Source organism: Tetrao urogallus (assembly GCF_951394365.1).
Source record: "Tetrao urogallus genome assembly, chromosome: 2".
NCBI classification, from domain to species: Eukaryota; Metazoa; Chordata; class Aves; order Galliformes; family Phasianidae; genus Tetrao; species Tetrao urogallus.
This window is the reverse complement of record NC_136814.1, coordinates 50,414,430-50,429,516: the sequence shown is the minus strand read 5'-3', so window position 1 is coordinate 50,429,516 and position 15,087 is coordinate 50,414,430. Positions and strand designations below refer to the sequence as shown.

General features: G+C 38.6%; 1 protein-coding gene across 1 annotated transcript in view; it reads right to left on the bottom strand.

Annotated features, from left to right (window-relative positions):
* The window catches only part of ARID1B (AT-rich interaction domain 1B), a gene marked incomplete at both ends in the record, with an annotated part of 315,911 nt that overhangs the window by 237,037 nt on the left and 63,787 nt on the right, over positions 1–15,087 (bottom strand). Inside the window, one exon of the mRNA XM_079550855.1 lies at positions 3,046–3,186. Within this exon, the coding sequence (XP_079406981.1) occupies positions 3,046–3,186 (141 nt within the window). The remainder of the gene's footprint in view (positions 1–3,045; positions 3,187–15,087) is intronic.

The window sequence follows — 15,087 nt, the reverse complement described above, 5'->3', positions numbered from 1 at the left end:
TTACTGATATAACTTCATCTGTTGCCATATTTAATATTTAAGCTGTAAACGTTTTGGAGGAAAAGACAACCTTTTTTGTTGTTTTGTAGTACACTTTGGATAATAATGTACTAAGCCACAGATGAGGCTCCCAGGAGCTACTTCTTTATTATTGGTCATACTCTCTAGGATGAATACTTGTAGTTTACAGCTTACCTATGATTCCGACTAGCCAGTATGTAGCAAAAATGTCTTCAGAGGCCACGTTCCCTTCTCCAGGCCAACATGCTGAAAGTATCAACTTGTACATTCCTCAGAATTGGTAAAATTCAGTAGTAGGACTTGCTAATGCCAATTTTGATCACAGCAACAAGAACCAAGATTTTTTAAAAGCGGTTAGCAGAGTACAGAAGACAGGAATTAAATTCATTTGCAAGCCAAAAAGAAGAATAGAACTAAGGATGTTAAGAACTAATGTTAAGAACTAATAATTAGTCCTTGTAAGATTGAGATTGCCTCGCATTTTCTAATTGACAGTATTAGATAAACAGGAAATGGTGTTTTAAGAGCGGGGAGAGAAATCAAAATACACTAACTGGTGCAACTGACATTGTATGGTTTTATAGTTTATTTTTAAATTAGAATATATGAAACTAATATTAAAACAGCCATGAAGCCAATCTGGAGATAGGGAAAAGAAAAGAAGCAAGACCAAAGGTGTTACAAACTACTGCTTTTATCTCTCATGAGGCTCAACAACAAGGAACAGGAGACAGGCTGCCCAGAGAGGTTGTGGATGCCCCATTCCTAGAGGTGTTCAAGGCCAGATTGGATGGGGCCCTGGGCAGCCTGGTCTAGTATTAAATGGGGAGGTTGGTGGCCCTGCATGTGGGAGGGGGTTGGAGATTCATGATTCTTGAGGTCCCTTCCAACCTTGGCCATTCTGTGATTCTGTGAAATAACTATATTAGATTTTTACTTTTATATGAAATAGTTGCATCTACACATAAAAACTCCTGGAGAAGCCTGTGTAATTCAGGGATTGAAGTCCAGCATTTAAAGGAAGTTGAACATTACTGTTGAACAGGAAGTTGAACAGGATAATCAAAGCCATTTGCATGCCATGAAAAATTTCAGGTGTAATTCCGAGACTGAAGATTACCAAATGCAATGCTGTGTCATTACTCCTTACCAACAATCTGCATTTGCAGATTCAGGCAAAAATGCAGAGACCACAGTTTCATGCTTGGTGCCTGGATTTAGACAACCAGATCCTCAGAGTAGTAGTTTGGATACAACAAGGCTGCTATCTTCTACCTGTGAATCTCTCCCTGCTTTCTTCTTCATCTAATATCCCTGAAGTCTGTACTATATGGGAGGTTTTATTCCCATTTTGCCTTTACCCTCTTCTATGATTCCTGCTCTTCTACAATACTCTCCGCTTCACAAACTCTCACTTCACAGTCTAGGATAACAACAACAACAAAAGTTGGGATGAATATCAGCAGATTTATCAGTATCTTGTTATTTCATAAGTCCTGTATAGTCAGCATGTATTCTATACCTCTAAACTAGAATACTCAATCCATTCAACTGACAGTATTTAAAATATGAAGAAGTGTCCAAGGCAGCAAACCTACTTCAATTTCACAAACTGTGATATGTAGACCAGAAGAGCTGTTTTTCTTCTCTCTCACAGGCTGTATTACTAAGAATTCATCTACTAAAATTTTACCAAGATGCCTATGAACATTACTTTCAAGTTATAGACAATTCAAGCATTTAATGCCAAACTAAGAATGGAGAAAATTGAAGTCAAGTACAATATTTGAAGTCAGTTGCCTATAACTGAGTCCATTATAACTTGAAGTCAGTTACCTATAGCTGACTCCTACAACAAGAGATGAAAAGATATAACATTTACAAGAATATCACAAATACAATTAAAAATTCTATTTAATAAATGATCCAGCATTTTAATGAAAAACAAGTTAACACTCTCAATGGAATTTTAAAAAGTAGATGAAGCAAAATTAACATGTAATTACACAGTGAAATCACCTCAGTTTAATTTTAAAATCAAAGGAGAGGAGTCTCCTGCATCACTGCTACTTACAACATCTTTTGTTAAGTTTACTTTGCATAATATTTTTATTCCAAACTGAGATTTCTACATTGTACCAGCATTATTCAAAAAATTAATCAACCACACCTGACTGAATTTCTCCTAGTGATCTGAAGCAAGTGCTGATGCTTTCATTAATACCAGTCTTGAGCACAACTCACTTTTCTTATATTTCCCAGAATGGCAAGCAAGCTTTAGCTTCATCCTTCCTTTCCAGACCAGCTCTCTGTGATTAACAGAGCAGAGGCTGCAGACAGACCTCAGCTTACACATGCAGCTTTATCGGCTACAAACGTCCATTTTGTTCAGTATCTAAAATCCAAGTATTTCTCAAGCTCTAGGACACTGCCACTTCTGATCTTAGTTAAAAACAGAATCATTTAAAATGAATTCTAATAGCTAGCACATAAGATAGAATTCAAGAACTGAAATGCATATTGAATTATGGGTTTTTACTAACCTGTTGGGCAAAGTAAATAATCAAAGTAAAAGCTGTAATATCAATTATAAAAATATTTCTTAGAAAACTCCCAGTGATAATGCAGCTGCAAAATGCCCTCAAATCATCTGTCCTAAAAAATGAACCAACACTAAGAACAAAACAACACTGACCATGTTAGGTGCAGGACATCTGTTTTGTGAGGGAAAACAAAACGAAACAAAAGAAAACTCCCTCAAGCTCCACCATCATCTGATCCATACTCGTTTTTGAATACAGAATTAGTAGTTTCCGGAGTATGAATACCAGCCACGCTCAAAAAAGCTGATACTAAAAAACCCCAAAAGTGTGCATCCATGTGCATATCCTCCAAGACTTTTTGGAAGGATGTTGAGTGACTCCGTGTATTTCATTTTGTTTGCACCAGCATAATCCTGAAAAGAGGTCAGGCAGGCTCTGCTCGCCACGCACAGAACGTTTCATGCTCCAGGACAGGGCTTACCTGCTGGGCCTGGTATCTCTGCTGGGCCTGTGACAGATACTGTGCCTGGGGCGGCAGGTGCTGCGGCTGCTGGTTGTAGTACGGCTGCTGGCCCTGCTGGCAGTAGCCACTCACGCCTTGCTGACCATACTGCGGCGGTATCTGTTAGGAGAGCCAAGCAAAGCAAATGGTGAGTCAAGACACAGCGCTGAGTTTAGTTGTATCTGTAGGCTAACCAGCCTGGAGGCATAATCCTCAGCTACAGCCCTCACCCCCCGTACCAATCTCATACTCAACAGTCAACATCAGCTCTTAGATCCTCCTGCCTAAGCAAGAGAAGCAAGCTAGAGCACTCTCTCTAGTCTCCCATTTCAGGGAGGACTTCTAAGGAAAACGCCATCCTTCTGAACATCACAATCCCATAATGTTCAAGCTTAAAACACACAGGCAGTTATTTTAAATGTTTGCTCTCCATAGGCACACTATTGAGGCACATCTACAGAAGAATCATTCTGCTGCAATGACCCAAAAGCAGAACTGGATGTAGCAGCACAACTCGAAAACAGACAATGAAAGAGAAATACCATCTTTTCCAGAGCAAGAAAGTACTCATCTTTGTGAATTTTTTTTTTTTTCTGTCCGTAACCCTCAGGTTTTTAGCTTTCAGATGTACGAGAGCATTTAAGCTTTACAGGAAAAACTTAGGGTTTGGAGAGACTTAGTTTTTAGAAAGTTTGATCTCTTTCTCCTACACCTACTACGATAAATCATTTTTAACAACAAACAAACCCAAAAAGAGCACAGCATAAAGTAAACCATTAAAAGTCCTATGAATGGACAAATATGTGCATGTATTATACATTGAGAAATCCTCCCCACACAGAGAATTAAAGTTATAAACAAAATCAAGTCAATTACATTTTGTTATATGAATTTTCTATAGCAGTTTAGGTGGTAAGCTTTCTATCAATAGATATTGACATTTCTTGAGATATTTAAAAGAGCAGACATGCAACAAGCCCAATTCTGTCTGTATTACCCATTTTAGGTATTTGTTCTCTCCCACAGACAATAGTATTATTTATATTATTTTACATGAATGCTACATGCAACACAGGATTTCTCCTAACTGAAATAGATCTCCAATTGGTCCTGCACATCTCTGCCTTAAGCAAATATCTCGAATACCTGAGTGCCTGTGAAATGCTTTGATCTTATAATTGTTCCCACTGAGTCTCTGATACTCTGATAAATCTGTTTACTCAACACATAAATACATACCTATTCTACCTAAAGTTAGCTTACTATATTCACTCAACAATACAGTGATATTTACTGGGCAATAATAATAATAATATAAAGTCAAATTTAAACACATGTTTAGCTGTTTGGTTTATTTAAACTATCACAACTTCATCTGTTTTTACAACTTTTGCCAGGAGCTGGTAGTCCTACATCTTGGTAGCTTCTAAACTCAACACTTGAACCCAACTTTTTCTCCTTGCACATCAGTTCCTTTGGCACTACTTCACCAAAATGTTTGTGTTACCATGTTAAACCTTTCAATGAATATTTTTAAACTGAAGGGATGACTTAAGAAGACTACGTGGTTCAAAAGCATGAACCATGCTACTGCAAATGAAGACATGAAGATTCAGGGTTATTGAGCGAAGCTGGTGAGAAGAATGAAATAATGAAAACAGGCACACAGGATGTAGATTGATCAGGGTGATGAGTAGTAAACCCAACAATAAATTGCCTTCTACACAAAGGGTGAAAGTGGTAGAGAAACTGGATCACTGGAATATTAAGCCTCAGACTAAAGCACCAACCAAAGTCCTATGGCAAATCCCAAAAATGAAGTCAATTAGCAGGACACTTTTGCATCATCCCAGGAAACAAATACAAATGAAAGACAGCTGATGACAAAGTCAGACATTAAGGAAAACAGAACTCCACCTCTTGAAGTAGCAGGGGCCTGGAGTTTGTTCTCATCAGGAAGAACAAGTGTTGGGACTGCCAGGCATGGACAGACTATGGCTACACTGACAACATTGTGCTATGAAGGATCACAGGCAAATGGAAGATGGATTTCAACTTCTTGCCTGTAAACTGAACAAGCGGAATACAGCGCAGAGCCTGAAGTATGAGATCAGTGCTGAAGGCTGTTCCACAGAGCTGCGGCTAAGAAAGGCCGCACAAAGAGCCAATGCTTTTGGCTGAGTCCTGAGCTGCAGGAATCATCTTGTTCCAAGTCTACAGCTGCAGAACCACAAGGTATCAGTGACCACAACACAGCTAAATTGAGCATCCCTACAGGAACGATGAAAACTCAGGAGTCTCCTGTTGTTGTTCTTAACTTCAAAGAGTCTACCTACACATAAAAAGGAGAAAGCTTGTTAAAAGGAAGCTCGAACAGACAGCTAGGAGAACTAAAATCTGACTGGCAGCATCAAAGCTGCTTAACAATAACCACATGGAAAGCAGAGAACCAATATTCACAACCTATTAAAGACCCAAGAAGAGCAAAGGGACATCAGCATGGCTCATAGTTGGTTTCCACAATTAAAAGGCATCCTTTGGTAAGTCAACACCAAGCCCAAATGTAGAAAACAAAAAAGACTGTAAACTCTGGCACTTCAAATGTAATAAGGCAGGACAGAAGGAATTGGAAGAACAGCTAGAAAAGGGAAACAAAGGAGCAGTGAGTCATTTCTTCAAACAAGTCAGGAGCAGAAGGTCTGCCAGAGAGTCTGAAGTGCCAAGTGATGGTCAAGGTATACAAGGAGATTAGAGAAAACAGGGATATCACAGAAAAGCTTAATGATTTTTTTTTTTTAATTTATTTATTTTTGCTTTGCATTAGCATGCACTGTGGAAAAACCTTGGGAGTCGCTGGAATCCCTCTTCATGAGTGACTCAAAGAATGAGTCTGACTATGATGGAACTAATCATGGAGCAAACTGACAAATGAACAGTAAGTACTGCTAAAGATGACGCACTCCATAGATCTAAATGGACTCAAGAACGAAATATCTGAATTATAAATGGTGGTATGTAACCTCTCATTCAGAGATGCTTTGGTATGCAAGAAATGAAGAACAGTTTAAAAAGAAAATTAAGACTGCAAAGAATTGATGGCTTGCACTCATTTATCCAGTACAAGCAAGAATGAAGATGCGAATTAACAAACATGACTTTCCAAAGGAAGAATCTCTCTCTTCAGACTTCTTAGATTTATTAGAAAGGATCAAATGCAAGGGTTCCAAGAAATGCAACGAGAATGATCAAAGACGTGGAACAGGGGGTACAAAGCTAGAACCCTTCAAGACTAGAAAAGACAGCAGGAAATGAGAATATAATGGAAAGTTACAAAATCATTGCATCCACCACAACTAGAAGGTATTAGATGAAGCTAGAAAAAGCAAACTTCAGAATGAGATACAGGAAGGTTCTCTAATCACAGGGGTAGGTGATGTTTTAAACTTCTTGCCAAACAATGTTTTGAAAGATCAAAGTTTACGCGGACTGCAGCAAAGACTGGACAATTTCAGAGAAGATACATCCTCGGAGGGTTACCAAATATACAGAGCCACATCTGGCTCAGGAAGATTCTGAGCTGAAAAGAGCTGGAGGCTTGAAAAGTGCTGGGGGAAGTATCATATGCTTGCTTTGTTCCAACTCTTCTCCGGGCATCCAATTAGAGCGTCTGCTGGAGATGGGATACAGGCTACATGAAACCTTGATCTGACCCAGTGCAGCCATCCCCATGTTCTACCCGTCTCTTTGCAAAGCGCGTTTCTCTCCTGCAAGGGGGAAAAAAGCAAGGGAACATTGACCTGCAGGATACCTCAGTAATAAATTAAGTAACCTGAAGGGGAAATAACACCTTCACTGCCAACAGCTGGGGGACCGCTCCAAGTTTATAAATATTTTCTCTAGCGTTCTGCTTCCAGACAGTGATATAAAATACGGTACTGGATTCTCCTTCTGACCTTAGGTATCACTCACTTACATTAAATTTTTCCTCCATATTCTTTCAATCTAAGTTTTTGTTTATGTTTTGCTTTTTGGTTTTTGTTTTGTTTTTAAGAAAAACAACAACAACAATACAACAAGAACAACAAAACCTCACACACAACAATCCTGATACTTTTGGATGTCATACAGACAGTGCAGCGACCCATCACTAATGCCATAGTGGAACACTCCGTATAATTTCTGTGGCTATTTAAATAAATAACGAACAACAACATGCAAATTAATCCTCCTGCTTTATTGATGTGGATCACAAGATACCGCTTATGGACAAATGTTTATTAAACAGCATATAAAGAAGCTTAATTAAAATCTCCCCAGAACAAAACAAATCTGAAGCCAATTACTTACAATGCCTGGAGTGAATGACCCAAGCATCATCTTTCTTCTTAAGGTAATAGTTCCCTCCCTTTCTGCCTTACACCCACATTTGTTATGATGTACACAGTACAGCAGACCAGGATTTGGGAAACTTCAGCATACCTGTGGTAAGACATAGTTCTTGGGACAGTACAGTGAGAATGAGTTTGAATATATCTCTGTGCAAGCACAGAAACTGTAATAATTGTTTTCTGTCCTATTGGACTTGCAGAGTACAAGTAGCATTATTCTGGGAGAAGTATGACTGACCACTGTGATTAAGCTAGTCTGATGGCCAAGAAAGAAAGGAGTAGAAGAAAGGAAGAATAAAAATGGCAGACAGAATGAGGAGGTGAGTGAAACCCAATTAAACCTACAACTTATCCCATTATCTTTAACTCTTGCTTGAAAAAGGGATCTTGTGGCAGATATTCTTTGTCCAGGAAATGCCTTCATAGTAATGGAAGTTTTAAGCAATTTTTGCATGCATAATCCATAGCTAATGTCATAGGAGAAGGACCGTTAGATGACATTACAGTCCTCATAATTTTTAAAATTAAAATGTAACAGAATTAGTGTGTTAGCACAAGTACACTCATAATACCAGCAATACGCAGCTACTGCACTTCTAAGCCATCCTAATGGCTAGGTCCAGTCAATAACGGAAGGGACTACATATGTTCCCTATGACAAACAGCTCCACCAAGCCACTTTGGGTCTCGCCTGAACATGAACATGAACATGAAATGCACATACCAAGGAAACAGCCCTGGCAGCACTGGCCATTGCAATGCTTCTACCTGCAGTCTCTCTGGTGCTCAAAATAGGAAGGCAGGCCCTGCTCAACTTCAGTAGCAGGCATCAGCACAGCTCATTAGACTTGAAGTGTACATTCATAATATAAAAATGTGAACAAAGGGTGGCATTAAGCCACATTTACAGAAAGAGAACTCCAATAGGAAAGGAGATAGTCAGAGGAAAGGGCGACTGTAGTGACTGCACTTGATGCAACAACGTGCTTTGCTGAGAAACAGTGAAACAAACTCCAACACTGTGAAATAAGTACTGTTTTCAGAAGCAATCATCACTAACATTCCACTTTCCTATTAACTGTAACACTGTAATCACGTAGAAGGTAAAATACAAAATGGTTAGCAATTGGGATTCCCAGGGAGGTACACCCTATAATTCACTCTAAGAACTGAAGTAGTACATTTGTGCAGCCAAGAAAATGTCATATCCAAATTTATTTTTAATTATCTTAATTTTACAGGGGTGACTTCAGTACTAACTATAAAGCAGTTGTTACACAGTTCCCATTAAAACATCAAATAAAACTCTGGTCACCTTCTGAAATATCTGCCCCTTCAATCTTAAAAGTCCAAAGTCGAGCATCCACCAAAATGTAAGAATTTTCCCCCATAAATTTAAACCAGGCATTTCTCCTTACATTTGAATAGGAATAGTCATAAGGAAAATTTCCCTTTCACACACTTATACAAATTCCGTTCCTATCTAGAACTTTCAAGTTCACATAAGCACAAGGCTGAATAGTGCATTTAGCTGCATTACAGTAAGAGGAGAATAGAACACGCTTGCAGCACAGGAAAATCCTCTGGCACACATTCAGTGGCAGTGAAGACTCTAGCACAGTTAGTACACTGTAGAACTGCATCCAACCCTACTGTGCTTGTGCACATACAAATTTTTCTCACAACGGCAAAAAAAAATCTACAAGGAAATCAAGTAAGAAGCTGTGTTAATGTCAGGATTATTAATGAGAAGTATGTAAGAAACCCTGATGCTAAGGCATTTTATTCAACAGTCTGCAAATTCTATTACTACTTATCACTTATATCTTTGACCTCTGACAAGATATTGGTTACAACACTCACTCACGTTACTGCCTTTCCTAGACTACCTGCCTTCACATTTCTGTGTGAACTTAAAGATCATATTAGAGACTTTAAAATATTAACATCAGGTCTGAAAGGAGCCTACCCTGACCCAGAAGCAGAAAACAAAGGGGTAGAAATCACATTTATGTCACAGCACAATAATCCTGACTCCAGAATGCGCAAGGGAGCAGATTTTGCTGAGTCATTAAATGTAAGTCTATGTCGAAGACTGCAGTGCAGTATGCCGATCTGCAAACCAGCTCAGATACAGGAAGAAGCCTATACCAAAATCCACGCTACGTTAATTCACCTTCCTCTGCTGAAGGGTGAAATAGGTCATGAGGAGGATCACGCTCTTGCAGACAGGATGCTTCCTGTACACAAGCCACTTAGTTTAAAAAGGCAGCTCGAGTGTCTTCACACTGCGCTGCAGTCTGCAATGCAGTCACAGCCTGTACTACTGTAATGTGCAGGACGGAAAGGACAGGACTTCAAACACGTGTCTATAGTTCCCTTTTCTTCAAAAGGTGCCCAGCAGCATGCGATTACACCAGCTGTCAGAGCAGTGTACACGCCATCAAATACACACTTGTCACGAGGTGCTCTCTATATACCATCTTATACTGTAGTTTAAATAAAAGCAACGTGAGCTAATCCTTATTAGTACAGGCAATTTTCCTCTCTATCAAAAAAAAAAAAAAGAGAAACTATAAAAAAAACAGAATGTAAAAAACTACTAAGATTACATGATTAAAAATTTCTCCAGTCAGAAAATACAGAAGTTACGGTTCCAAAAGCAACATTAACTGAGCCATGCTGCACGTATATAGCACCTTCTATTTCTGATTTATGTTGTCAAAGACATTTCATAAAATATAGAGGATGTGAAATGTGGCTCAGTTAATGTGGCCGCTGGAATCTTATCATTTATGTTTTCTGACTTCTTAGCTGTGCAACCTTCACATCTTATTAACATAGCTTTTTGCATAGACTGTAGTATGGAATAGTACTTATGTTTTATGTATTGACATATTTTTGATGTACTGAGGTTTTGAATAAGTTTGCTATTCTTCACGATGAGAGCCAAATAAATAAAGACTACCACCACAAAATACTCAATCATTTATAAGGAAAAGCAATATCTCGCCTTCCAAAAAAGAACACTTTGATTCCCTTGTCAGAAATTGATGAAAACTACCTCTGCTGTAAATGCTAAATCTATGCCACTATCAGAACCACCTCCTGCCCCTACCTTCCCCTAAAAACAGCAAACAAACAAAAGCAAAAAAAAAAAAAAAGTCTGCATGTTTTAGATGAGCTAAAATTAGTTTCAAGGGAGAAGTAAACAGCTGAATCTAAAAAAAATAGGAAGATTTTTTTCTTACTTAAGAGATTGATATTGCTGATTTGTACACTAATTTAGTTGGTACTAATACAACATTTGGTCCTTTTTGTAAAGGAAGAGATGAAAATATGATGATCTCTAGCAACAGAATTCCATATCATTATATCCATCCCTTCGGACCAATACCACAGAGAATATTAAAACTTGGCAGTATTTTTTTTTTCAGAAGAGCTATTTTGGTGTGTTGTATTATAAGTACAGCGAAATCATAGCATCTATATACACACACACACAGTTAAATGAGTCACATATCTATTCTTATAACTGCTTTCCTTTTCCCCCTTTTTTTTTTTTTTTTTAAATGATAAAAACAAATGGGATCATGTAATCTGCTTAAGTTTCCATTTTACAAATCAACATTAAAAGAGCACATCAGAACTGCCGCAACCAGTGCCAGCCTTCCTGATCTCTACAGTGTCTCCAACGGTGCTTCATTAATAAGCGTAAAGAAACCTTATTCCTCACAGCATTAATAGCGTGAAACTCACCTATGAAGTGTCAGCCATTAGCTAAAGAGAAACACAAAAGCTTGTGTTCAACCTAATTTTTAATCATATACAGAATATTTTATGGAAATTCTCGCACATGTACAAACTATCCAGCAATCTTTGGTTCCCAAATCCACTATTTGCCATTTATTTTGCAGGACAGAATGCAGCAACAGCTAGACCACTATTTCATAACTGATGGTTAAATAAATGAGTTTAAAAAAATACACACGCATTGAAATTTTTTCTTCAGACAAGCTGTGCAGTGCCATTCAAATCTTCTAAAGCAAAGAACACAAATGAGAGGTATGGGTTGAATCTGAATAGCAGGTAATCTAACTGCATGAGTAATTTTCCATTTTTATACATTTATACAGAGGCCCGACACAGGTATTGGAAACTGAAAAATCTCTTTCTTTCTACATTTCTTCTCATACACAATCTTGGTAGCTGGAAGAAATGCAAATACTATTACTTAATTGCAGCAGTGAAAAAAGGAGAAACGCACACGCCTTGTTTACCACTGCTTCCCCAGCATCTTGCACACCCTCGAGTTTCCCTTCTTTCTTCCCGTCTCTTTCAAGATTGAAGAAGAGTGCTTTCTAATTCACTTACGTGCTTCTCCATCTTGATGAATATTGTCCTCGCCATATCGAAGTTCAATGGCTATCAGAGCTAAATCATCTGAAATCATTTAGAGCCCTTCACTGTACCTCTTAAAAACAGCAAGAGAAGCATATAAAATGTTTTCCACGGGGAGTGATACAGTGAATCTTTAGCAATTCACGCCCTTCTTCTCTTCCTACCCAAAATTGTTGAGTTTCACTACACTATGGGGTGTCATGGACCTTCACAGTGCATGCACTCGCCCTCCTACAGCTGCTTATTATCTCCTTTATTTATTCCTCTGTCTCTCTACTCCCCTACTCCACTCTGGTCCATTTGAGTAGATCTGTGGTGATGGATGTGTTTGCTTATTCTAATATCTCACTTTTGATGTTCCAGAACTTCAGTTTCCATCCTCCTGGGGCTCCAAGTTCCTTGAAAGGTAAGTTGAATGTAACATTAAAAATCCACAGATCAGTTCTGGGAAATCATCATGCCAGGGTGCCTCTCTCAAGTGCCTGCACACAAATGCATGCAGCACGTGGAAAAAAATATGATCAGATAAGAGATGTTGGTGCAGCTGCATGTGTTGACATCATGGATAAGTGGGGGTATGGCTCCAATGATTGCAAAGGAAGGACACAGACTTTTTAGGAAGGGCAGGGTGGGAAGGTGAGGAGAGAAAGCTGACCTTTATTTGAGAGAACAGCTGAAAAAAGTATGGAGCTCTGCCCGAAAATGGATAATGAGGGGCAAAGACTGAATATCGGACCAGTATGGGTGACAGCATTAGTGACAACATCTTGACAAAAAGTAGAGGTCCTCTGCTAGATCTCATGCTCATCAATGAGAAGGGGCTTGCTGATGATGTGAAGATTGAAGGTAGCCTTGGGGACCATGAAAGATGCAACAGATGATGCAAAGACAAAGTGAGCTAGGCTATTTTCAACTAAGCCCCATCCCAGGACAAGAAGCAATGGGAATGAATTGGAACACAAGGGAGATTCCATCTTAACATCAAGAAACACTTCTATACTGTGCGGATGACAGATCACTGGTACAAGCTGTCCAGAGATATTACAGAATCTTCATCCTTGCAGATATCAGAAGTCAACTGGATATGGTTCTGGGCACCCTGCTCTGAGTAGCCCTGTTTGAGCAGAGATGGGACCAAATGGACACAGAAGTCTCTTTCCACCTCAACCAGTCTGAAATTCTGTGTTCTATCTATCCGGCACAAGTGATGTCACATCAGTTCTGGGCTCCTCAGGATAAGAAACACAAAGCTACTAGAAAGAGATCAACAAAGGGCCATAAGGATTATGAAGAGACTGCAGTTGAGACTGTTCAGCCTGGAGAAGAGAAGTCTCAGAGAGAAGCTCATCAATGTAAGTATCAGAAAGGTGCAAAGACAACACGCTAAGGCTCTTTTCAGTGATGGCCAGTGCCAGGACAAGTGGAGTTGACACAAACTGAAACACAGGAGGTTCTCTCTGAACATCAGAAACATTGTTGAATCTCCATCCTGTTCTAAGTGACCCTGCAGGACTGTTGGACCAGATGACCTCCAGAGATCCCCTCCTACCTCAACCACTCTAAGATTCTGATTTAATGGTGTGAAGCTGCCCTTAATATACCTCAATTTAGTGTACTGGTATGAAATTCCAAAAGAGACATCCAGTTTTTGGTGTTGAACAGAGAATTCCTCTGGTTTGGGCCCAGTTTCTTTTAATGAGATCGACATGTTTGGGTTAGCTCTGTCTCCTGGGCCAGCCTCTGGAGCAGCAGGTTGTTGTCATTGCCAGTTCACTTTTCTACGGGATATCAGCCTTCTAAACATGAAAAACTTGCTATGTCCATGCAGCAGGAGAAAAGATTTACAACCTTTTTTGTTCTCATTATGGATATCAATCCCCAAATAGTGTTCACAGCATAGGAGGTCAACACGAAAGACATAACCTCCCAAAGCTATAATTTAGTTTTAGCAATTTCTGTGACAAACGCAGTTATTTGTACAGTCCAAGTTCTGCTAGTTCCTTCACTAAAGCAAGATCAAAATCATACTTGCCATGTGGACACTAAAAATTCCCCACAGCAAGGAATTCTGAGGCAAACAGAACGATTGGCTGAACCAACTGGAAAAGAAAATTTGATTATGTCTCTACCAGCCTGGTATAATGCTCTGTGGAATGATGATAAATTAACTGCCTAAGATCAGGATTTTATTCCTACAGTACTATCCCTTAGCACCGATATTCCTACCAATATTGGCAAAAACTCTGAAGTACTAATGCTTTTTTGGAAGAAAAAAAAAAAAAAAAAAAGGAAAGAAAGGCAAAAAAAGCCTCTATCCCAAAACCTTCATATGCAGAGGAAGATTCAAAGATGTAAATCTTTGTGCTTTTTTTTTTTTTTTTTTCTTCCCCTTTCTATTGGGAACAGATAAAAAACAAGTCAGTCTCTTAAATAAGATCACTTACATAATGGCCTGAACGCTACATCTTAAAATTATAATACAGCTATGACTTCAAATATTGCTGGAAGTATTTTTAAAAGAAAATTTTCAGCCTCTTCCCTGTGCTCAAAGAGTTCAGATATTTGAATTATTCTACTTCTATTATTTAATTTGACCTATTACTTAGCACTGGAAAACATCAAAAGAACCCTGACAGAAACATCAAAGACATCAATCTTATAAATTCACAGTTGAAACCATATAGCACATAATAATTCCTTAAATAATTACATTTTTATTATACTCAGAATAAGATGATTATTGTAAATTATTCCTCCTATCTGTTATCACAAGTAAGTCTTAGAAACATCTGCTAAATATAAGTATCTGATTACAGATAATCCAATTCATGTAACATTGTCCTCAAAATGGAACAGAAAAACAAACAAGAAACTTTGTAACTGCAACATCACTCACCAAAGGACGAGTTCTGACAGACTGGAAACTGCCCACTTAAGAATCAACCATCCAGTTCATTCCTTGTGCCAAGCTACTTAAATTCTTTTTTTTTTTTCTTGATCAACCTCAACTCAAATGTTACATTTTATCAGTCAATCTTTATAATATCTACTGTTCTTTCTAGACATTCAAGCACCTCCAGTGTACCTACACATGCTCCTTCCCTTTCATGGAAGCTTAAAAAAAACCCAAGCAAGTCTGGTCATTTCGTGCCGCTATCTGAACACCTGTTTTTGTTTTTGAGCGTTCACAAAACAAATTCTTACATGAAAAGTAAAATGCTTCCTTCTCATT